Source organism: Diceros bicornis, chromosome 8, assembly GCF_020826845.1.
Source record: "Diceros bicornis minor isolate mBicDic1 chromosome 8, mDicBic1.mat.cur, whole genome shotgun sequence".
In the NCBI taxonomy this organism is placed as follows: Eukaryota; Metazoa; Chordata; class Mammalia; order Perissodactyla; family Rhinocerotidae; genus Diceros; species Diceros bicornis.
The window spans coordinates 39,990,604-40,017,339 of record NC_080747.1 but is presented as its reverse complement, the minus strand read 5'-3'; the positions used below and the strand labels follow the sequence as shown (position 1 = coordinate 40,017,339).

The following is a 26,736-nucleotide window of genomic DNA, read 5'->3' as shown; positions in this document are numbered from 1 at the left end:
ATGTCACTGAGTTTTTATTTTAACTCCTTTTCTAATATTTGGTTTTGGCGGAAATATTGATTTTGTTCAGTAATTTCCAATGGTACTTTTCTCTGAAGATCTCAAAGGACTTATGGAAATTATTTATTACCATAGTTGGGTTTTTTTTCCCCAAAATTATCTTAATAGTATGATAGCAAACTAATGAAGTAAACAAGCAGAGATTCTGTTATAATATCTATTTTGCCCAAAGAAAATTGAAAAATGTGACTTTTCCAAGGTCATACAGTGGCAAAGAACTGGAATTAGAACCCAGTTTTTCTTGCTCCCAACTGTGCTGCCGGTGCCTGAGCAAACTCATGAATAAACTATGAGAGACTAAATTTAATTTTTTCCAGTTAACTTTTTACCAAAATATTTATTTAGTGTAGTTTTGTTTTATAAACAAATAATATAAGAGACCAAATGTTCATATGGAGGAAAAAACCTCTGAAGATAAAGCCTTACAGATTATAATTAGAGGAGATTTGTATTATGCCAAATATACTACATTTACAATCTCTGTATGTCTTTTATTTTTAATCTGTAAGTAATTCTTCCATATGGAGATATTGTTGTGCCAGATGGCAGAAAATTATCTTAGTTCTAGGAAAGTTTCTAAGCGAATATGCATAGTTAAAATATTGGGAGAATTATAATTATTGACTAATTTAAATTAAATACATTTACTACTTAAAAGGGTACTCTAGAAAACATTTTTACTAAAATAAACTAGACTATAGTTTCTAATCCATCTTTCCTTCCCCTTTCCCCCTCCTCCTCCTCCTTCCTTCCTCCATCTACATCATGTACTTTTTCTTAAATAGGAAGACAGTTTTATAGTGAGAATGAAGCTATAATTAATGGGTTCTTTCAGAAGAACAGTATATTAGATTATATCACAGTAGTTTGTCTTGTAAAAACTTAGTTTGCTTAGATACTTGTGAACTATGTGGTTGTTTTGTGACCATTTAAACATTTCTTCATGTCATTGCCCAAGCCCTGTAACCAGCCACAGCCAAATCTCATGTAATCATATTCCATGAATCCACGAGTGAACCAAAAACAGATGTTTGTAAAGCCTTTGTTGTGAGCTGTTAGTGATATAATGATTCAGTTTGTGGGAATCCCATTACCCATGGGTATTCATATTACAAATCTCTTGAAGGTGTTTTTACAGTTGTAAAGCAGTAGGTTAATATTGAAAAGAAATGACTAGTCTCACTGTTCCATAAGGCCCTAACCATGTCTGCCCTAGCACTGGAAAGTGGGAGAATGTTTTTATTTCACCAGCATCTGTGGGTGTCTTTTTTGGTCTTCACTTAGCACTACTGTATTCAAAAAAGAGAGAGAGAGGATTCAAATATTTTTAAGACCCTAGAAAAGGACAGTAGTTATCAGTCTCTTCCTAGGGATGTTTTCATAATTCCAACACTTGAATCAGCCAACATTTATTGAGCATATACTGTGCTATAACAAATAGATGTGACCTTTGCTCATAAGGAGCTTCTAGTTTAGTCAGAAAGTAAATATACATAAAAAGTTAACAGTAAGGAAGTTAAAAGAGAGATGTTGCATATGCGTTATGACTTACCGAATAACCGTTACACAGGAGAGAACAGGGTGTACAGAGATGGAAGGAATCATATTGAACCACAGGGGACAGAGAAGACTTAGAGGGAAAGGAATTCATGTGAGTTTAGTTTTGAATGATAGGATGTTCTCCACAGTGGTAGGCAGTACTGCCATCCACAGTCTCCCTGAGCCAGAAACCGGGAGTGAGTCGGCACCCCTCTCTCACCGCTGGCCCCCACATCCCGCCTCTTTCAGTCATTTACCAAGACTTGTCATTCTACATTCTAAAATTTCCTTGGTCAAGGCTCTCATGCCTTCTGTTGCCACAGCCACTTAACTTGCAGTGGTTCGGGCCTCTCCCTTTGTTATCACCTGGATTATGGCCTTAGCTTCTTTTTGTCCTGTTTGCATCTTCCATGTTGCTGCCAAGGGTTCCTTCTAAACGTCTCCTCTTCAAGTTTCTCCCAGGGGCTGGCCTGGTGGCACAAGCGGTTAAGTGCGCGCTCCACTTTGGTGGCCTGGGGTTCGCAGGTTTGGATCCCGGGCGTGCACTGACGCACCGTGTGTCTAAAGCCATGCTGTGGTGGCATCCCATATAAAGTGGAGGAAGATGGGCACGGATGTTAGCTCAGGGCCAACCTTCCTCAGCAAAAGAAAAAAGTAAAAAGAAGAAGATTGGCACTGGATGTTAGCTCAGGGCTGATCTACCTCACACACATTAAAAAAAAAAAAAAGTCTCTCCCTTCTTTCCTTCACAATCTTTATAGCCCCTGTGTGATGAAGCCTTTCATCATCTCGCCCTGCTCATTCTGTCAGTCTCCTCTCTCGCCATACTTACTCAGTTCCTAAAGCATGCTGTGCCTTTGTATTTGTTGCTACCTTTGCCTAGAACGTACCCCCTACCTCCTCATCCCTTTGTGTGCTTCACAATGAATTCTTATTTGTGTTTCAAGACCCTTCATTTCTTGAGTCAGCCAGATACTAAATGCTTCATCTGTTCTGTCCTTCACTTGAAACATCATGGTATCTTTATACTTATCACCCTTTTCATGTCTTTCTCTGCTATTGGAGTGTAAGCTCCTGGAGGGCGTAGATTGATGGTGTGTTTGTTCTTCTTTGTATACTCGATGTTCCATTAAATTCTGGTAAATGTACAGGCAGCTAAGATAAAACTTAGGGATGCAGTCATTTTTGCTGGAATGGATTAATAATAGGAAAGAAGGTAGAGGGATAAATATATGAATCCTCTTATACTATGTGGTTATTATTATTCTAGTGATCTCTCTCAGGGGAACAGTTCCTGAAGCAGGAATGTATAAAATGATACCTTAGTGATTTCAAAAAAAATTAATGTTTCATTAAATTCCATTTAGTCAATTTCTTGGGAAGAACAGAGGAAAACCTGATTTATTAATAGCCTTTGTGAAAAATAAAAAAAGGGAAAATAATTTTTCCTTTAAATAAATAATATATTTCAAATGTTACCCCTACCCTCCCAAAGAAAAAAAGGAAAAAGAAAGAAAAGTATGATTTTCATCATTGAACATAATAGCAATGTATATTATAATTCTTTATCATTAAATATAATAATATTTCATGTTTATAAGATGCATTTGCCATGATTTGTATTAATGTTAAATGCCACGTTTGACAATGTATTAATCACTAGAGGCCCTGTGGTTTCGAGGACTGCTTAGCTGGCAGAATGTTGTTGCAGTGCTGCTGAAGTTTGATTATAGTTGAGCTTATTTCTTTCAGTAACAACAATGAAGTGACATTCATATGGCCTAAATTCAGGATTTTGTCTTTGTGCCAACAGTTTTAGGCATTACTTCTTTTAAAAACGGAATCAGGAACATTCTGTTAAACCAGCTGTGTAGTAAGGATGTTATCATTTAAAAGATTGGCTTAGTTTTCTAAAATTAAGACAAGAAAAGGTTCATTACTGAGAACTATCCAGTTATATATCTGCAATGTTAATTAAGGTGACAAATGCACTTATTAATATAATACCTCTTGTAAACATATTTATAGAATTTATTTGGCATACATAATTTTATGACAACTAGTGTTTCAAAGAATTCAGTTTTTATCACAGAAATAGAAGAGATAAATTGACTTATTTTAACCACGATTTTATAAATTAAAATGTGAATAAGATATGGTATGTTAAGAAACTAAATTTGCATAAATTACCTTGATTTTTAAACAATGTAAAAAATTAATAAACAGACTTTTTAAACCTCAGAGATGTTTTCCCTGGATTGCAAAGATAGTAAAAAGCCGGAGCAGGCCCCGTGGCTGAGTGGTTCAAGTTCCCTGCACTCCACTTGGGCTTCGTGGGTTCAGATCCCAGAACTACTCCACTCATCAGCCACGCTGTGGAGGCATCCCACATACAAAGGAGGGGAAAATTGGGGGGGGGCCACCCTGGTGGCATAGTGGTTAAGTTCACGTGCTCTGCTTCAGGGGCCTGGGTTTCACAGGTTAGGATCCCAGGTGCAGACCTACGCGCCGCTTGTCAAGCCATGCTGTGGCAGGCGTCCCACATATAAAGTAGAGGAAGATGGGCACAGATGTTAGTCCAGGGCCAATCTTCCTCAGCAAAAAGAGGAGGATTGGCAACAGATGTTAGCTCAGGGCTAATCTTCCTTACACACAAAAAAAGTAAAAAACCAACCTCAAAAAGCACAATTATGCATTTATCTAAATTTCAGTTAAAATCTTGGTTATTTGATTAAAATAATACCATTTATTGAAGTACCAATGGGTCTAGTATTGCAGTAAGTACATATTGTACATGTGTTTGCGCATGTCTGTGTGTACTATCACATACACGATACGTTTATTAAATCTCATGTAATCATCCTGAAAATCTAAAGAATACTATTACTGCTGTTGTCTTTAAAATAAGGGCTTCATTGTGATATAATTCACACACTATAAAATTCATCCTTTTAAAGTGTATACTTCAGTAGTTTTTAGGGTATTCACAGAGTTATACAACCATCACCACTCTTTAATCATAGAACATTTTCATCCACCCAAAAAGAAACCTCATACTCATTAATCTATTTTCTGTCTATGGATTTGTCCATTCTGGGCATTCCATATAAATGGAATCATACTATAGGTGTTCTTTTCTGACTGTCTTCTTTCACTTATCATATCTCCGTTTCATCCTTTTATAGTATGTATTGGTACTTCATTACTTTTTATGGCTGGATAATATTCCCTTGTATTGATATACCACATTTTGTCTATCCATTCATCAGTTGATAAGTTGCAGTTTTTATAGAAGAGTAAATTGGGGCTCAGACAAGTTAACGTGCACTAAGAACCGCACCCCCCCAAAAAATAACCACTCAAATTCTTTAGCTAACTTCCTTTAATCCTTCATATTTCAATTTAAAGATTTCCCTGATCTAGTGATATTTCATCAAAATGTGAAGGAAGAAATAGTTAACAGTTTGAGGGAAGGGTGGATGAGCAGAAAGGATATCATGTGCTGGAGGCTGGAAGAAATATGGCCCCTTTGGCTGGCACAGAGAGGCATGGAGGGAGTGAGGGGAATGAGCTGGAAAGGTAGGCAGGGGCCAGACTTCATAGAATCCCTGAAGACCTTGTTATGGATTTTGGTCTTAAACCTAAAACAAATGGGTAACCATTGATGGACTTTGTGACAGTGGTTGGGGTGATTTCATCAGACTTTCATTTCTCATGGGATGAGGCAGAGAGGAGAGAAGAGAGAGAGGTACAGTGTATGCAGGGAGATGAGTTAGGATGCTGTTGCAGTAGACCAGATTTGAGATGAAGGTTGAACAAATGAAGAAATGTTATTTCTTTATTTAGCAAACATGTATATAATGCCTACCACATGAGTAGGTACTTTTTTAAGTGCTTTATAAAATATTAACTCATTTAATTATGGATATGGGAAATATTTAAGAGGTAGGAATAATAGGTCTTGGGTTAGATATGGGAGGTGAAGGAGATTTTTAACTAGGTTTTCATAAAATTAATTTGGTAATTTATGTTCTCATTGACATTAATTTCAGAGATGTATCCATTGAGAGTTAACATTGGTCATAGGGGAAAAGCATCACCTATTGCTTATTGCCAAAATACCCTCTCATCCCTCAGAGATATCTGACAGGTATCTGGCCCAATATAGTGATTAGGCCGCAAGTCATTGGGTTCTGGCTTGTTCCACTGCTGTCCAAACTCACAGACTTCCTTTCTGGAAGTAACCATAGTTATATCTATCACATTGATAGGACGTAGTTTGCCAGCCTTTTGCAGGATGGAATGGGCTGTGTTCTCTTGATTATTATTCCTCCTCCTAATCTGTTAATGCATGATGTCACAGGACACTGCTTGTTCAGTGGAATTTCTGACAATTTTATTTTGAGTCTACTAGTTGGTTTTTGTAAGGATGCTATTTCCCAATATTAAAAATTTTGCTAAAATGAGTAAAGTTTTAAGAGTTTTTACAAAAGGAGAATTAAAGAGAAATCTGTTTGAATGGGAAAGGCTGTAGAAGCCAAATTCCAAATTGTCAGACCTGTTTCTACTAGAAGATGATGAATTGTAAATGTAATGGTAGTTCATAGTAGAAAATCATACAAATTGTTTTAAAAGCTGAATTTTTAGTTATATTTATTGACATATGTGATACAGAAAGTAGTTAGCAAAAGCATTCATAAAAAATGAAGAATGATTTAATATCCATCAACATGTAATATAGTAACAGTGTAACATAAGAACAAATATAGATTTACATTAGATGCATTAAATGGATCTTTTTTGTTTAAAATAAGCTTCACTGATGTTTATAGCAGCTTTATTAAAAATTGTTAAAACTTGGAAGACACCAAGATGTCTTTCAGTAGAAAAATGGATAAACTGTGGTACATCTAGAAAATGGAATATTATTCAGTACTAAAATGAAATGAGCTATCAAGCATGAAAAGACTTGTAGGAAACTTAAATGCTTTTTACTAAGTGAAAGAAGCCAGTCTGAAAAGGCTACATACTATATAATTCCAACTATATGATGTTCTGGAAGAGGCAAAACTATGGAGACAGTAAAAAGATGAGTGACTGCCGGGGGTTGGGGAGAGGGAGGATTTTTATGGCAATGAGACTACTCTGTGTGATACTATAATGATGGATACATTTGTTCAAACTCATAGAATGTACAACACAAAGAGTAAACCATAATGTAAACTGTGGACTTTGGGTACTAATGATGTGTCAATGCAGGTTCGTCAGTTGTAACAAATGTACTACTCTAGTGGGGGATATAGATAATGATGGAGGCTGTGCTTGTGTGGGGACAAGAGGTATATGGGGTATCACTGTACCTTTCTCTCAGTTTTGCTGTGAACCTAAAGCTGAAAAAAATAAAGGCTTAAAAAAAAGAAGAAGAAATTAAAAAGAAAAGCTTCACATAAAATTTCGGAACAACATATGAATGAGTCATTCTTATTGTAAGGAGACTATGGGAAAAAAGAAAATGACGATTCCAAAGAAATGGCCTTTGTAATATTCTTGAAGGTAAGGTTAGCAGTGTGTTCTTACACAGAATACAGAGGTTTGAGGCATGGGGCCTAGTATGGTTCGAATAGAAAGTAGGCCCTTTGGCTGCCATGTGAAGTTGTTATTTCATCTGCTAAGAGGCAAGGATAACTGTGAAGGAATATTTTTCAGGAGTCTACATAGACTGTTAACAGCATCTGAACTTAAAATTTAGCTAGGCAGAAAAAGAAGGGGGATTACTTTCAGTAGTGATGGAATTTGATGGCTAGGCTAGGTGTAGAATATAAGGCACAGGGAGGAAATCAGTGATGGTTCCAGAGTTTATATCACTGAAATTTCACCCTTTGAAATCACAGATAATGAATTGATAGGGCGCCAGGATATGTGGTTTGGGGCACGGACAGCGAGTAAAGTGAAGTGGCTGAAACCTGAGAGAAAAATCAGTTCATCAAGATTTCTAGTATGAACTGGGGGAACCATGTATGATTTTTTTAAATTAGGTTTTTGAATTATTTAATTGATCCTGCACTTTGCTTCCTATAGCTTTGGCCCTGACATGCATTTATTTAACTGTCTCTGAGTTGCTTGATGGATATTATTTGTGGTACTATATAAATAGGTTTCCTTATTTATGATGTTTTTGAAACAATTTTTTTTTTTTTTTTTTTTTTTGGTGAGGAAGATCAGCCCTGAGCTAACATCAGATGCCAATCCTCCTCTTTTTGCTGAGGAAGATTGGCCCTGGGCTAAATGTGTGCCCATCTTCCTCTACTTTATATGGGACGCTGCCACAGCATGGCTTAAGAAGCAGTGCATCGGTCCTGGCCCAGATCCGAACCCCGGGCTACTGAAGCAGAGCACATGCACTTAACCACTACACCACTGGGCTGGCCCCTGTTTTGGAAACTTTTTAATGATCAGATTTAGTTTTAAATAAAATCATTGTGTAGAACCAACTGTTCCACTTTAGAAGAACAGTGTAAGGCAGTGGTTCTTAGCCCTCACTGCACATTAGAGTCACCATGGGTAGTTTTCAAAAACATACAGATGCCTGGGCCTCACTCCAAGGATTTTGATTCTGATTTAAGGAATTGCCCGAGAAGGCCAGCAAAGACCGGGATCAGGTCAGAAAACTTGACTTTGCCAGAATGCTGAGACTGGATATGAAATCTTTTTCCAGGGGTGGAATCGTAATAAACAGTCTGACAGGGACAAGTTTTCATGTTTGCCAATTTACTAATTTACAATGAGAGATATGCCAAGTGAACGTTAATGCTAGAGCTGGCAGACCATCCTTTGCTTTCCTTGTGGGGTAGGTCATACAAAGCTAAACTGCAATCAGAAAGTCACATGGAGAGCCTAAACATCAAAGAAATTTATGTCTGTGATGGTTTGCTATAGGGGCCAAAATAGTCATCCTTTTGTCCAGCCTCCTGGACTCTTCTTAGGTGGTCATTACATTTCCATCAGCAATGTGTTGTGTTCAATTTCCCTGTAGCTTGCCAGCCATAGATCTAATTATTCTCTTTAATATTTGCATGTCTGGTGTATGTAAAATGAAAGCTCATTGCTAGTTTAATTGGCATTTTCTAGGTACTACAAAGTTTGAATATTTTTTCATGTTTGTTGTCTTTTTAGGTTGGTTCTTATGTGAATTGCCTAATTATATCTTTTGCCAATTTTTCTCTATTGTGTTGTCTTTTTCTTATTATTTTTTAAGAGCTCTTTGAATATTTTATATTTTCTGTCATCTGCGTTATATTTTTTTCCAACTTGGTCCTTTCTTGTTTATGGTATCAATTGCCTTGTAAATATTTTAAATTTTTATTTGTTGAATGCATTCATCTTTTTTATAATTTTGAGTTTTCTGTCTTGCCTAAAGGTCTCTTCTCCCCTGAATTATACATGTTGATTCTGAATTTTTTTTCTCAGTCTTTTAAAAATTAATTCTTAATTTCATGACCATCTGGAGATTGGTTTCTGGATATATTATATTTATTTTTCTCCAGAAGAATAGCCAGATATTTTAATATTATTACTAAATAAATCATCCCCTTCCCTTGGATTTTGTCTATGTTGCATTCCTATTCTGGGATTTTTTTGGGATTCTCTAATCTTTTACATTAATCTGATTTATCTACATTTCAGTTCACTGAGTTGATTACTGTTATATTATGTTCTGATATAGTCATATTTTGACATGATGTTTTGATTATAGTTATAATCTGTTCTGATTATAGTTACATTATTTTCTGATTTAGAAAACATTCTTTGTAATTTTTGTGTGTGTGTGAGGAAGATTAGCCCTGAGCTAATGTCTGTTGACAATCTTCCCCCTTTTTTTTTTTTTTGCTTGAGGAAGATTGTCCCTGAGCTAACATCTGTGCCAATCTTGCTCTATTTTGTATGTGGGACGCTGCCACAGCATGGCTTGACAAGCGGTGTGTACGTCCATGCCCAGGATCCGAACCTGCAAACCTGGTCTGTCAAAGTGGAGGGCACAAACCCAACCACCACGCCACTGGGCCGGCCCCTGTTTTTTTTTTGGTTATATATATATATATTTTTTTGTGAGGAAGATCAGCCCTGAGCTAACCATCCATGCCAACCCTCCTCTTTTTGCTGAGGAAGACCAGCTCTGAGCTAACATCTATTGCCAATCCTCCTCCTTTCTTTTTTTTCCCCAAAGCCCCAGTAGATAGTTGTATGTCACAGTTGCACGTCCTTCTAGTTGCTGTATTGGGATGCGGCCTCAGTATGGCCTTACAAGCGGTGCGACGGTGCGCGCCCAGGATCCGAACCCGGGCCGCCAGTAGCAGAGCGTGCACACTTAACCACTAAGCCATGGGGCCGGCCCCGCCTTTGTTTTTTTTAAATGATTTTTTTAGCTTTTCCTCCGAGTGTACTTTAAGATAGTTTTAGCCAATACAACCTAAACAAAATATTATTGAAATCTTAATTGGAATTGTACTGATTAATATATTAATTTTGCCAGACTTGACACTTATTATAACAAGTGCTTCCATCTACAAATACCTTTCCATTTGCTCAGATCTTCTTTTATGTCCTTTAAGAAGTTCTTGTAGTTTCCTCCATGTAAGTCTTGTACTTTTCTTATTAAATTTATCCTCACCTATTTTATATTTGTGAATAGATTTTTATCCATTTTCATTTCTAGGTGGTTATTGCTAGTTAATATAGAAAATTTCATGCCTTCTTTTTTCAATATTTATGACAATGATTTCATTTTCTTCTATTATCACATTTATTTTATCCCATAACCTCCAGGATGGTGTTGAATAATAAGGCAAGAATAAGCATCTTTGTTTAGTTTCTGTTTTAATTGAAATAGGTTCAGTGTTTTGAAATCTATAATGATATTTGCTGCTGGTGTTTGGTAAATATTTTGTTTTCTTTGTCTCTGGTCGCTGCATACCAGTAGATGTGCAGTTTTATGCCTTTGTCTGCTAATTAAGTATGGGCCAGTATTTTTAAGTGTAACCACGAGAGTGAGGGAAGGGAAAGCAGTCTCAGCCTCTGTGAGCCTCTCTTAGCAACCAGTTAAGATATTGGGCGGAAGCCCCTTTGCTCTTTGTCTTCTCACATCATCTCAGCCTCGGGTAGAGTGGTCTCAGCCCACCTATTTGGATTCCGCTCAACTTCTTAGAAGTCAAAGAAAATGACTACATTTCCATATGCAGTTGTTTACCTGCTCCAGGCCCTGGGTCTAGGTGTGCTTGCTGCATGAAGTTCTGCATGATTCTCGTGTTCAGATGTTCACTTCAGGGCTGACCTGTGCTAATCCCAGGCTCATGTCTGGCTAGAGGAGAAAAGTTTGCCACGATAGGTTTTTCACTGGCAGCAAATACTTTTATGGGTAGAGGAGCAGAGAACAAAAATGAAAACAACTTTCTTGTTGCTTCTGATACATATCCATGGTTGAGATGTAACTCAGCTTGTTCATTTTGTAGAGGGGAAGGAAAAGCTTAGGGAGGTTAAATAATTTGGCCAAGATTGTAATAATACTAAGTGGCCAAGTCAAGCCTAGGGCCCTTGTCTTCTTCTGACTCCTAGATTCACGCACGGTGTAAAAATACCACATTATTTCTAGATTTTTAGAACAGTTTCTTAGCTAAGCTTCTGTAGGTTCAAGAGTACAAGAAAATAATGAAAATAACCTCAGGGAGACTCTAGCTGAGTGAATAGTGGATTATTTAGATGATAGGTCATTCTTCTTGAGCTTTATAATAAGCGATATTTTTGTAGTAGACTTCAAGTGAAAAACATTGGAAATGTGCCAAAAATGTCATAGGACTTCTATGTTTAGAAATTGTTTTTAATGGGAATAGTTTAGACTAGGATAAATAAACATTTTAAGAACAGCTGTCCAAAGAATAAACAAAAGTCTTAATTTTTATGTCCATTGAAATTCAACCAGAAGCAAAGAAAGTTGGACTGAGTAGTGGGGGAAAATGATTTCATTCACACAGAATAGAAACTTAAAGTATTTAGGAATAGAATGAATATGGATTAGATAGATCCCCTATGAAGGAAAGTGTACATTTTTCTTTGCATACACTAAAAAAGACAAATTAGTAAAGATATACCAGATTCTAGACAGGAAGTTTTAATTAAGACGTCAGTTTTCTTCTAATTAATTTGTGAAGATATGCATAAGCTTGGAAGTCAGTGGCAATAGCTGAGAAATTACTGAAGATGATGAGTAAACAGGAGTATTTGTGCCAATAGATAATAAAACCTATTATACAGCTACAATAATTTAAAATGTGGTACTGACATAAAAACAGATTGTTAATGAGCAGAATAGAAAGCCCAGAAAGCATATTTGAGTATGGATTTAGTTTATGATAATGAATAAAATCAGTGACAGAATTTCAGTAAAGGAACCTAGCAGAATTGATTAAACATTGGGGAAAAAAATAAAATAACATCTTGATTGCATACCACCCAAATAAATTCCAGTTGGATGACAGATTTAAATGGAATAAATAAAATGAACTAAAAAAGAGTTAAAAGAAAATATAGGTAAATATATATCTAATCAAAGTGGGGAAGCCTTTTCGTTTTAGCCCATTTTATGTCGATGAATTTGAAGATTCAACCAAAATATTTGATTTGGGAAATAGTTATTCTAAGCAAATAGTATATTAATAATCTAGACCTTTAAAGGAGAAAAAGGATATATCAAAATCTGGCAATTCTGAAGGAAATACAGCCGCTGATCTGAAAGTTCTTAGAAACTCGGGACCTGAGTTCACATCCACTCCATGTGATAAGTGACTTTAATGAGGAGTCAGTTTCCTCGTCATAAATGGACAATAACTTGAAGTGGTGTTTTGGATCTAGTTCCTGCTAGGAATTTTACCAGCTGGTTGTTAAACCATTGGTGGCTTCAAATTAGCCATGACGAGTGACTTTTCGCAATGGAAATTGGCAAATGCCACAAATCAGGACTTTTTTTTTAAAAAAGAGCCATTTACCAGCGTATCACTTGAAATAAGAATAGATTTGTTAGGATAAAATGAGATAATATGCAAAATACTTTTAATAACCAAGTATTAAATAATGTTTCATTTCCATCTGAAATAAACAGTGTCTGGTATGAGTTTCCTTCATTCATGAAGGAATTTTGAGTTATATCTTGCCTTATAGCAAACTGTTTGTGGACTGATGTCACCAAATGGTGCTTTCATATTGTATCTCTCGACACCCACAACATGCACATTCCTTACACTTTCTTTTTTCCTCTTCAGATATAGTTGCTTTCAAATGTATATTCTTCCTCTGGATAGTTAGTTGAAAGGTTACACCAATCCAACTGGCCTCCCCAGAAGTAGAAATTTGCTATTATTCCCTAATACTGATTTTGTTCTTTGTTTCTACTTTCAATCTATCCACCATATAATCTGATTTTATTTTTGACATTTTATTTTTAATTGACTTACAAACCGTTTCCTTTCTCTGAGCACAATCCAAGTGTATTATTGTTTTAAGCTTTAGTTTAAGCTGTTGTTTATTTTCATTCTTCCCAGGCATCTTTGGTTCTGGCTGACAGGGATAAAATAGGCTTTTCTTTCTTTCTTTTCTTTTTGTGTCTTTAAAAGTTAAAAGACCTTATTTTTTAGAGCAGTTTCAAGTTTTCAAAAAATTTGAGCAGAGAGTAGAGAGTTGCCTTACCTGCCCCCAGTTTCCCCTATTTTTAACATTTTGCCTTAGTATGGTACATTTGTTATGATTGATGAACCTGCACTGACACATCCTGGTCACTCAAAGTCCGTAGTTTACATTAGGGTTCACTCTTTGTGTTGTACATTCCATGGATTTTGACAAATATAATGATATGTATCCATCATTACAGGATCATGTAGAATAGTTTTATGGCCTTAAAAATTCCCTTTGCTCCTCTTTTCATCCTTCCCTTTCTTTCTCTCCCCAGCCTGAACCCCTGGAACCACTGATCTTTTTCCTGTCTCCATAGTTGTGTTTTTCCAGAATGTCATCTAGTTGGAATCATACAGTAGCCTTTTCGTATATGCTTCTTTCACTTAGTAATATGCATTTAAGTTTCCTCTAAGTCTTTTCATGGCTTGATAATTCATTTCTTTTTTAGCATTAAATAATATTCCACTGTCTGGAAATACCACAGTTTATCCATTTACCTACTGAAGGACGTCTCGGTTTCCTTCAAGTTTTGGCAGTTATGAATAATTATGATATTAACATCTGTGTGGAGGTTTTTGTGTCGGCATGTTTTCAACTCCTTTGGTTAAATACCAAGGAGTGCAATTGCTGAATCATATGACAACAGTTTGTTTAGTTTTGTAAAAAAACCTTCAAACTGTCTTCCAAAGTGGCTGTACCATTTTGCGTTCCATCGTTCCATCGATGAATGAGTTTCTGTTGTTCCATATCCTCTTTAGCATTTGGTGTTGTCAGTGTTGTGGATTTTGGCTATTCCAATAGGTGTGTAGTGGTATCTCATTATTGTTTTAATTTGCAATTCCCTGAAGACACATGATATGGAGGATCTTTTCATATGCTTATTTATTATCTCTATATTTTCTATGCTGAGGGTCCGATTCAGATCTTTGGCCCCCTTCCCCCCCTCTTTTTTTTGGAGGTGAGGAAGATTAGCTCTGAGCTAACATCCGTTGCCAATCCTCCTCTTTTTGCTGAGGAAGATTGGCACTGGGCTAACATCTATGCCCATCTTCCTCTACTTTATATGTGGGACACCTGCCACAGCATGGCTTGATAAGCGGTGCATAGGTCTATGCCCAAGAACCAAATCTGCGAACCCCGGGCCGCCGAAGCAGAGCATACAAATTTAATCACTACACCACCTGGCCGGCCCCTTGCCCATTTTTTAATTGGGTTATCTTCTTATTATTGAGTTTTAAGAATTGTTCATATATTTTGGATACCTGTCCTTTATAAGATATGTGTTTTGCAAAGATTTTGTCCCAGTCTGTATCTTGTCTTTTCATTTTCTTAACAGTGTCTTTTGTAGAGCTGAAATTACTAATTTTAATGAAGTTCAGTTTATCAATTTATCTTTTGTGGGTTGTGCTTTGGTGTTGTATCTAAAAAGTCATCACCAAACCCAAGAACTCCTAGATTATCTGCTATCTTATATTCTGGAAACTTTATAGTTTTGCATTTTATATTTAGATCTATGATTCTTTTTGAGTTAATTTTTGTGAAAGTTATAAGTTCTGTGTCTGCATTCTTTCTTTCTTTATTTTTTTGGCATGTGGATGTCCAGTTGTTCCAGCACCATTTGTTGAAAAGACTATCTTTGCTTCATTGTGTTGCTTTTGCTCCTTTGTCAAAGATCAGTTGACTATATGGGGGTCTATTTCTGGGCTCTCTATTCTGTTCCATTGACCTATTATTCTTTCACCAATACCACATGTCCTGATGACTGTAGCTTTATAGTAAGTCTTGTAGTCAGGGGGTGTCAGTCGTCCAAGTTTGTTCTTCTACTTCAATATCATGTTGGCCATTCTGGGTCTTTTGCCTTTCCATGTAAACTTTAGAATCAGTTTGTTGATATCCACAAAGTAACGTGCTGGTGTAGGCTTGTTTTTTAAACTAAGAATTTTGCTTTTGCTTTTTTAATTCAGAGATATTTTTGACTTTTGTTCTTGTTCCAAGGCCATTTACCTTATACCTTTTCTTTCTTAGGTGTTCATGAAAATTTTTATTGGTAGCCAAAATAAGTAATAATTATAATAATAGTAAGCAATTCTAGGGTACTTTGTTACATTTCTGCATTATATAAATTTATACATAAATATATGCATGTAATATGCATGTATGTATATAAGTTTGTGACTATAAAGTACTAATTTTTATCCCTAAAAACCTGTCCTTGGGGGTGAGGGGGCTGTAGGCAGCTTTCACAGACTCCTGTGGGGTCTTTTTAAACCATATCTACCTGTCCCTACCCATCCCTATGTAAAATACCCAAATCATTGAGAATCATTGTGTATTTTGAGGAATGTCACTATTTAGAGTGTTGCACATAAGATCATAGTAGAGGCAGAAAAAAAAGATTGAGAACTGCTGCTAGAAAGTAATGAAACATGCATTTCAAACATGCATCACTTTAGGGGTTATGTGTCTCTTATCATTTGTCTCTTCTCCTTGACTGAATTTAAATTTATTTTATAAGGGTGCAGGAGTCTTGTGAGCATGAAAAAGATGATAATTATTTCATTAAATATGCTAAATAGAGTGCTGTATATAGAGTAAATCATCTAAAAATACCATACTTATTTTTTTATTCACACTTTAAGAGAAAGAATAGACATGCTAGCTTTTAATTCTCATATTTTAATTATTCAGGTCTTGTTTTATTCTTGTTATTATCAGTTAGAGTTTAGTAGATTTATATTCCAAGGATATTTAATATGCCATTGGGTTTTTACAATTTAATTCAATGGCTGAATGTTCTTAAGAACATTCAGAGTGTTCTTAAGAATTACACTCTAACAGTTATGTCTTCATTCTCTCATAAGCTTACATAAATTTTTCAAAATTTTATAATAGCATGTAGACAAATATTACTATTTAATGTTATAAAATATTGAACTCAAGCAGTCAAGTGACATCAAGTTAATCTGGTTATGTGGAAACTAGCCTTCTTACCCTGCTCAGAGTGATCATCCCTTTTTCTTAACTATTGGCAGACTACGAGAAAAATTCACATATCTTCACCAAGACTGAACATTATAGTGAAATACAAAATTGGGGGGGACGCCCAGTTGAAAAATGTTACCTACTTTTTATTTGCTTTTAAAATATTAGTGAGGTTAAATATGATTTTCATGTTTAATATTAACATGAAATTAATTTAACGTTAATATTTCATGTAAAATATTATTTCATACCTCTTCTGTTTTATCTTTTGTAATTTGTTCATTCGTGTCCTTTGTCCAGTTTTCAGTTTGGGGATGTGGGTCTTTTTCTAACTGATTTCAGTAGAGCTTTGTGGATGGAGATAAAAGTGATTAACTCTGTTTATTCTAAGCTGCAAATATTTTTTCCTGCCTTTTAATTTTATTTTGGTTTTATATACATACTATCTTATGATCTTTTTTCACCTAATTCTTTATGTCATTTCAGCTGTCTTGTATAGCATTCTATTTATTAGATTATAAAAGTAATTTATTTTACCAATCCCATGTTATCAACAGTAGGTTGTTTTGTGACCTGAAATTGCAATCATTAGATCTGTTCAGTATTACTTTTTGGTATTAATAAATTCAGTAAGCATTTATTAAACACTTATTAAGAAATAGAGTTGCAATAGATTATTTTAATTTATTTGACCAAAAACATTTGCTTTTCATAAAAATTTGATTTTTTCAAACTTGAAGTATTTTTATTTTGGAAGATAATGCAGATATTTGGAAGATAAATCTTTATTTGGAAGATGAATAATGGTTTCCCTAAAACTTTTTACTTTTATTGGCAAATTTCTTAAAATATGCCATTATGATACCTAGGAATATTTATGTTTATGCTTTTTAGGAAGTAGAAGGAAGTAAAGGTGAGTTATTTGAGAAATCATTTTAACTAAATAAAGGTTTTTTTTTTCCTTGTGAAGAGACTATTCAAAGACTAAAATGTCTTTTAAGAAGTTTATACTTCGTCATAGTCTAGAATTTAGTACCTAGGTCTATTATAAGGCTTCTTGTAGTTACATTTATTGTAAAGTTAAAGCCAAAGAAACTTTGTAACTCTGTTATGATCTTATGAATCTTAATTAAGGGCTTACAAAACTTAGTTAATGGAAAAAATATGTATATTTTGTATCTACTACCTTAAGTCAAAATCTTGAAAATGTCTCATTCTTATTTTTATTTCTAAAGTCTAAATTAAAATTCTAGAAACTGAGTAGGCTTTTTACTATTTTATGATTCTCTAAAGTTATCCAACATAATATAGGTATAAAATATAGAGTATCTTAATGATCCAAAGTAATTTTTTTAAATTTAAGGTCTCCTTTTTCCACAGTGACATTTGTTAACAGATTCTCTCCTTTATAATACACAATGTCGGGTCATGAAACAGAGTAAACAAACAGGTCATTGTTTAAAATAAATAGTGTGCACTCTGTACAAAGGACTGTGAATTTTTGTTTTGAATTGTTCTTATTATATAATTTTAGTTCTAGAACACAATACATATTGTATTTTAATTTGCTGTGATACAAAGATATTTATTTTTGGTACAATACTAACAATTTGTAATATTCTTTAGATTATTTTTATAAATTTGTATATCTTGACATACTGTGTTTGGTAGAGTAGGTTTTTTATAGTTGACAGAACAATTCCTTATGAGTTTGGAGTGTATGCATTTAGGATAAATTTATTGTCCTATAGTTATGTACACACATACATATAGACAGAAATTCAGTGTTTGAGAATTGTGCTCTACCTCTCTTTTCAAGAAGAGGTTTACTTATAAGACAGCATATGAAAGGGCAGCATCTGGAGATCAGGGTGAGGTAGAGAAGCACCATCTTGCAGGTTCTCCATGAATATTCTAGGCCAAAGGGGATGACATAAGCTGAAGTTAGAGAATGGCAGGGTCTGTATTATGCAGCAAGCTGGAGGATCAGGGTGACTGGATAAACTCGATAGGAAGCCTGGTAGGCTGCTCAGGCAGTCAAGAGAACAGAGCAGGTGAAGACAAACAGCATGCAGTGGTGTGTGCTCTTTTTGTGCCACAGCTGGTGCAGCTTACTATTTGCCAAGCACTGTGTCATCCCTATCTGAGTAAATGGCACCACTATCCTTTGAGTGATTCAAATAAAAATCCTATGAGTCATCGTTAATTCCTTTCCTTCACTTCAATTTCAAATCCACTAACGTGATAAATCTCAAATCCTTTTCCTTCTCTCCTGTGCCATTGCCATCCTCTCAGCCCAGGCTATGATCTTCTCACTTGGATTTCTGTAATGGCTTCCCTGATTCTACATTTGCCCTCTTCCAATCCATTCTCCCGAGAAGCCAGAGAGCTCTTTTAAGGAGAAGCCAGATCCTACCCCTCTCCGAGTGAACACTTTCTACTGAATTTTAATTGCCTCTAGGATTAAATCTAGTTTCCCTACAAAGTTCTAAAACTTTGATCCCTGACTAGTGATTCGGACCTCATCTCACATCACCCTCCTTCCCTGCTTCCTCTCTTGAGCCCCAGCCACGCTGGTGCTTTCTGTTCCTGGTGCTTTGCCTTGCTGTCTGTTTTTCCTCATGTAGATCTGAGTTCAAATGTAGCTTCTTCAGGGCCTTTCCTGAGCATGCTCTCTAAAGTAGTATTTCAGTCCCCTAACCAATCCCTGTTTCATTTATTCACATGTTTTATTTCCTTCATTGCACGTGACTGTTTAGAGTTCACTCATTCAATACATATTTATCGTATACCTAGTATATGCAGGCGTTGTTCTAGGTACTTGGGATTCGTCAATGAACAAAAAAGACAAAAGAGAATCCCTGTTCTTATGGAATTCACATTACTATGGTAGAGAGAAAAACTGTATATAATAAACATAATACATAACTAAATTATAGTTACGTTGGGCAGTATGTTGGAAGGCAGCAAGTGTAATAGACAGAAATAGAATATGGTATTACAGATTGGGAGATCTGGATGGGGTTTAGGGACAGGATGCATATTAAAGAGGATGGTTATTGTAGGCCTCATTGAGTTGATTATTAGAATTCTTTTGTTTCTTTTATTTTCAGCTTCAGCACCAATCAGCAAAGTGAATAAATACTGCACTTCTTCCAATTTTCATTCCACTTCTGGAAAAAAGAATTTCATCATGTCAAGCATTACGATAGACCCAGATGTCAAGCCTGGTGAATATGTCATCAAGAGCCTCTTTGCAGAATTTGCTGTTCAAGCTGAAAAGAAAATTGAAGTTGTAATGGCTGAACCCTTGGTGAGTAGAGCTGACCTATAAATCTGAAATATTTTCTTGACTTTTGTATTAGCCATTGTAATACAAATTTTCCAAAGGAAATGATATACTTGAAAAAAATATCAAAAGAAACCAATCTGAAAAGGCTACATTCTGTGTAATTCTGTATACATTCTGTATAATTCCAACTGTATGTCTGGAAAAGGCAGAACTGTGGAGACAGTAAAATGATCAGCGGTTGCCAGGGTGAGGGTGAAGGGATGAATAGGCAGAGCACAGAGGATTTTTAGGACAGTGAAAATACTCTGTATCATACTATAATGATGGATACATGTCATTATACATTTGTCCAAAACCGTAGAATGTACACCATCAAGAGTGAACCCTAATGTAAACTATGAACTTTGGATGATTAGGATATGTCACTTGTATGTTCATCAGTTGTAACAAATGCACCACTCTGGTGGGGGATGTTGATAACGGGGGAGGCTATGCATGTGTGGGGGCAGGGGGTATTTGGGAAATCTGTACCTTTAGCTCAATTTTGCTGTGAACCCAAAACTCCTCTAAAAAAATAAAGTCATAAAAAAATGAAGGGCTAGGTTAGTAGTAAAGTAGAGATCTAGAAAACTGTAATGACTTTAGAATCCACTTTGATAAGTCACTGCAGGTCACCAAAGAACAAAAAGGGATTTCACCAATGGGAATTGTTGAGACGGATAAAACATAAGAGAAAATAAAGGAAAATCCTAGAATATTCTGCAAGTTGATGATATGGCAGTAGCCAAATTTGTAATAAACAAGTAAACTTCTTTTTAAACATATGTATAGCACATCAAGCATGTTCAAGAATAAGAACTCTATACGATTTGAGCTTATAGTGAGGGGAGAGGAAAAGGAAGACTGAAAACAAATGTTTGAGTGAGATTCGGAAGAGTTGTGAAAGCTATTATGATAGATAATACAGATGTTGGACAATAAGAGGGAAAAGAGATAAAAGGTAGAGACTTTTTAGCTATTGTATATGATTCAAGCTGGAATGAAAGGGTCTTCAACTAGGGCGTTAACAGTGGAAATGGTTGCAGAAGAGTGAGATAAATAACAGAAGTAGAATCAGTAGCACTTGACAAAATAATTAAATAGGAGTAGGTGTTTTGAGTGAAAGTGACGAGTTAAATGTTCTTTGAAGTGTTCAAAAAGATAGTAATGTATTTACTTAGGTAAAGAACACAGGAATACTATTGAGGTAGGAAAGGTGAATAAGGTAATTATTCTTTTGTGTTTGTTAAGCTTGAGATATTGGTGATCTAAACCACGTGGAGTTATTTGATAGCTGGAAATTCTTTTTGGGAACTCACAAAAGGTGGTGACCAGAAATAGAGATTTTGGCATCATCTACATGAGGGTGATAATTAAAGCCAAAAGAGCAGATGATGATATCAAGGGAAAGAGGATATAGAATAGCATTATTATTGTCAAATAATATAGAGAGACAGAGTACAATGAACAGTGAGAGAAAATGTTATTGGATTTGGAAATTAAACAATCTGAGAACAGTTTTAGCAGGGTGATGTAACTTTAGGAAGTAACCCTTTGGGTTTGGAGGGAGTGGATATGTGATGTACCACGTGTAGGTTAGAAGTGGGATGATTGTAATGAGGATGGAGGTGAAGAATGTAACAGCTGAAATTTATTTATTCCTTACACAGCTGGATTAGGGATAGGTATTCACTGCCATTTTGAGACTCAGAGGATTTGTCACTTATCTGAAGCTCAAAGCCAGTAAGTGTCAGAGTGAGGAGTTAGGGACAATAATGGCTTCAGAACCTGTTGGCTTACTGAATCTGCTATACTTTTTCAGAAGGAAGGGAGGAAAGGAACAGAAGAGAGAATAGGTGATGACCTAAGAAAGGAGAGAAGTTGAAGAAGGTATTGTTATGTGTTCTTAATTTTCTTAGTGAAGTAGGACTTAAAGTTGCTGAGATTGTGAAGGTATGTGAGTGGGTAGGTGCATGCATGTGAGTTTCTTCCTGATCATTAAGTAGAGAAAGGAAACTACTCTGAGGAAAGCCTCTATGAGATAATGTATTTGAAGTTCAATAAATAATAATAGGTAAAAGATCATTAGCCAGCATGTATATTTCAAAACTGTGTAGCTCACTATATTCAATTTAAATCATTCCATGATTGCTTTCTGCATAACAAAGTAATGATTTTTTTATACCAGTGTATATATTTTACAGCGTGTATATAATATAAAGTTCTCTTTTGGAAATAAGGATTACGAGAGCTTATAGATATGAATTAAGGATTATAAGATTTGATTATAAATGTACTTAATCTATCAAATGTTAATTTTCTTCATCAATGGTCTGTGAATTATGTGACTGCTACACTAACCTACTTAAACAGCATACAGTAAGAAAGGGAACCGCTTTTAAAAAAATATACATTAAAAAAAGTTTATGGAACATAGTGACTATAGTTGATAATACTGTATTGTATATTTGAAATTTGCTGAGAGAGTAGAACTTGTGTTCTCACCAAAAAAAAAAAAGGTTAGTATGTGAGGTGATGGGTGTGTTCATTAACTCCATGGTGGGATCCTTTCACTATGTATACATATATTAAATCATTGCACTGTACACTTTAAATATATTACAATTTTATTTGCCAATTATATCTCAGTAAACCTGAAAAAAGAAAAAAATGTTCATGAAAAATTTCAAACTTATGTAAAAGTAGAGATTATAGTATAATGAACCCCCAGGACCCATCACCCAGCTTCAGCAATTTTCAGCTTGCACAGCACATTTTTAAAACACGTTACCTAGTTTATAAAATATTTTATAAACAGCACTATGTGGTATGGTCCTGTCAGCTCTCAAATATTATATATTCTTAAAGGAATTTTAATTTTGAAATGTAAGGGTCTTGAGAGTTAAAATATTAAAAGAAAACATGGGTGAAATTACCTCATTTGACCGAGTCTATAAAATGGTGATTTTATGTCCTTCTCCTTCCTTTTTCTTCCAATGCCGTTGTCACTGTTCTGGCTCAAAGTCAGGTTCTATAATATTAGACCATTGCAGTAGCCTTCTCACCACTCAAGAAGTGGTCCATCCTCTTCCATTTTCCTTGCTCTCAGCAGACTTTTCATCTAAAACACAAATATTATCACCTTTCTGCTTTAAAAATCTTGCTCACTTTTCATTGCTGTGGAATAAATTCAAGTTGTCGGTGGGTCATTCCCGCCCCTTCACAGTCTTGTTACACTTTGTGTAATGTCTCATGATTCTTCTGTCCTGCTGGGTGCTGTGACACTTAAAGTTTCCTCTATATATTCTTTTGCCTTGATGTGTTTGTTCTTATTTTTCTCTCGGTCTAAAATGCTTTCAACTCCTCTGTTTTTTAAACCTCTACTCATCCTTCCAACTTCCCATATGTTCCCTCTAACATAGTGATCCTCCCCCAAGCTAAGCGAATCTTTGTTTTACCATAATAATTTTTTCATACTCTTAGATTCTGACATTGTCATATTATGGTTAATTGCTTACATGTTTATCTCCTCTGATATGAGCTACTTGTTACCTGGAACCAGGTCTCTCTTGCCTCTGTATCTGCAGCACTGCGCATGGTAGTAGGTGCTTAGTAGAAGGCTCTTAGTAAAGGTTTGTATTTTAAATTGAATTTAGCCTTAAGAACATTGCCTTGGCGTGTGTCTTTTGTTCTTCTAACAAAGCATAATGTCATTGTTCTAGCCAGAGTTTCTAATAGTTGTTTCAGAATAGTCTGATGCTGACTATATTTTATTCATTCAATAGCTAATTTCAGAGACATCTGCTATGTAATCTGAGATTATAAAATTATGGTGAACAGTGGTGAGGATTCCATCAGAAAATAGATGTTTCTGCCCCATCCTCACATTTAGAAGAGGTATTCCTGCTTACTCTTCCTGACACACCAGGAAAACCCCCAATGTTGTGGACTGCAGCAGCCAAGGGCAAACACTGGCTGAGAAAATCCACATATTTGTAGATTTTACTCCCTATATTCCTATACACTAGTGTAATTTCTTCTTATCTGAATCAGATCTCTGCCAGCTTTGTTTCATTTATATCCAAGTCTGGGTAGATTGTGTATTATCTACCCAGCATCAAGATTAAATAATGAAAATACATTTAATCTAATATTGTCACAATGTTTTTATTATAGCTTCAGATGCATTTATTGTGATTTCATTTATTTTGAAATTGATTCTACACCCTTTTAGGTAATAAACAACATCCAATATGACTCTCTTTAGTTCTCAAATGAAACTCTTGCAGGGTCCCTTTAAAGAAAATGGCATTCATGGACTGTTAGATATAAGGAGACTGGCATGTCCTATGGTGAGTCGGACAGTAGGTTCCAAAAAATCTTAGAAGCACAAATGTGAAGGGTTTTTGCTAAAAGAACTTAATCTACAACTAAAATGAGAGAACTGGCTTTTTTATTCTCATGTTAGAAGCCTTAATAAAAGCAGGTTAAGGAGGCCAAAAGATTCGAAGGTGAGGTGAGGTTGATTTTTAGCCACAATTTCATTTTCATTTTAGAAGGAAGATTCAGGAAGGAAGGGCAGTCATTGATTGAAATTGCAGCTTGCAAACTATGCAATGCAATACCTTAGGTTTCTTTCTTCCTAAAAGGAAGTGGATCAATCCTAGGTAATGATCCAGGTGCATCCAAGATTGCCAGTGACTAGAAAAGAAGAGAGGAAAAAAGGCTTTAACCAATCACCTGCTGATTTAGACTTTAGGTATTTGGTTTAGACCCAGCATTTTTACAATTCTGCAATTTCCACTATTTTTTGAGAGTATTAAATATATACATATTTTTAAAAATTTCTTCTCCTGGGCCGGCCCCGTGGCTTAGCGGTTAAGTGCGTGTGCTCAGCTACTGGCGGCCCGGGTTCGGATCCTGGGCGCGCACCGACGCACTGCTTCTCCGGCCATGCTGAGGCCGCGTCCCACATACAGCAACTAGAAGGATGTGCAACTATGACATACAACTATCTCCTGGGGCTTTGGGGAAAAAAAAGAAGGAGGATTGGCAATAGATGTTAGCTCAGAGCCGGTCTTCCTCAGCAAAAAGAGGAGGATTAGCATGGATGTTAGCTCAGGGCTGATCTTCCTCACAAAAAAAATAAAAATAAATAAATAAATAAAAAATTCTTCTTCTTATATGATCTCTTATTTCCTCGAAAAGTTTTGCTTTCTTCTTATGTATTTATTGTAACATGTTATATTTTACGATTGAGGCACTAAACTGCCGACTAGGGCCTTTTTGACTCTGGTCTTCAGTCATCTGTGTAATCATCTGAACCATCAATGTCATATCTTTTTCTGGGGGCTAGTCAGAGTCCCCAGAGAGGGTTTCTCTAGTACCCTACATGGGAGGGTTTAGGTTTGGCTGCTAGCATTCTGGGGATCTAAGGCAGAAGATAACTGGGGTTTTTGGTATTTGGTATATACATTTTTACTAAGCTCCCTGACTTCAGTATGATACCTTGTCTTCAACCATAGTATCCCCCCAGCCAGCATTTCTCTGTTTTGCCCTTTCCTAAGAAGGGCAGTTCCTCGGGGGGTAAGGTGGAGAGATGGTCAACCTGCTAAGCAGAGTGAGTGAAGGGAACAAGAGGGAGAGTCTAAATCTTTCTTAAAGAATCCTTCAGGCAGCCCTCTTACTTTTAACTTCACCTTCACCCACACTTTTCAGTGCTGAAGTTCTCCAATTCCTGAGCCTTTGGGGAGTTCCAAAGTATCTACTGGATTAGATAGATACTTCACTCTGCATGGCAAGCTCACTCACTCCCCTTCGATTGTGACTCAAATGTCATCTTCTCAGTGGTCATTCTATCTAAAATCTCAACCCCCATTCCAACTTCCTATCTTAAAATCTTCCTAAGATAATATATATTTTCTTTGCTTTCTCATTAGACGTTTTAGCTCTGTGAGTACAGGGATTGTTTTCCATTTTGTTCATGGCTGTGTCTGCAGAGCCGAGAACTGTTCCTGCCATACTATATGCTCAGTAAATAATTCAGAGGAATGATTGAATGGCTGCATGAATGAACAAATGTCTGACTGTTCCTCTTGCCTACTTAGGGCTCACTGTTGTTTGGTGAGATGTGTTAGTTATGCTCTGCTGTCTTCTTTTTACCTCTTCCCCCATTCTATCTGCCCATTTGGTTTTAAGCCTTATAAGTGGGATTTTAGGAGAGAATGGAGACTATGTGTATGTCCAGCCTGCCATCTTTAATTGCAAATTATTGAAATATCTCAGTGTCATTGTTATGCGATCAAAATCTTTTCAGTAAACTCTCTTACTTTTCCTGGAAGCTACAGGTTGCTGTTGGTACTCTATACATATATCCTAGTTAAACAATCAAATTAGAATATAAAGAGCTGCCCTGATGGCCTAGTGATTAAAGTTCGGTGCGCTCTGCTTCAGTGGCCCCAGTTTGTTTCCTGGGTGCAGAACCACACCACCCATCTGTCAGTTGCCATGCTGTGGCGGCGGCTCACACAGAAGAACTAGAAGGACTTACAACTAGGATATACAACCATGCACTAGGGCTTTGGGGAGAAAAAATAAATAAAAAAAGAGAAAGGTTGGCAACAGATGTTAGCTCAGGGTGAATCCTTCCCTGCAAAAAAAAAAAGAATGGTTAGGGGAAAAAAAAAGAAAAAGAATATAAAAGATTGTGAGCCTTAGAATCATTATTAATTTTTTTATATTATTATGAAAAGTGGAAATAGTTCTAAAGGTTATGTAATAAAAGTAATGACTCTTTCTTCCATTCTGGATCAAGATAATCTCTTTCCACAATTTTTAGTCCACCATTGTTCATGTCTATTATTTATCTATCTCTGTAGTACCTGCCACATTTTTGTTTTTTTTTGAAAAGGGAAGTTTTATATATATATATATATTTTTCTCTACCTAGATATTTTTATTTAACAATGTAAATTGGAGATTGTTCTATATCAGCCCATATAAATTTGTCTCTTCCTAACAGTTGAATATTATTTCAATAAAAGTACCATAATTTTTTTTTTTTTTACCAGTCTCTATTAGTACACAGTTTGGGGCTTACCCCAATT

At 35.8% G+C, this 26,736-nt stretch overlaps 1 protein-coding gene across 1 annotated transcript in view; it reads left to right on the top strand.

Moving 5' to 3' along the window:
• Positions 1 to 26,736, top strand: part of FRYL (FRY like transcription coactivator) — a 247,891-nt gene that overhangs the window by 91,374 nt on the left and 129,781 nt on the right. The window contains 1 exon segment of the mRNA XM_058547022.1: positions 19,413 to 19,612. Within this exon segment, the coding sequence (XP_058403005.1) occupies positions 19,493 to 19,612 (120 nt within the window). The 5' untranslated portion in view covers positions 19,413 to 19,492.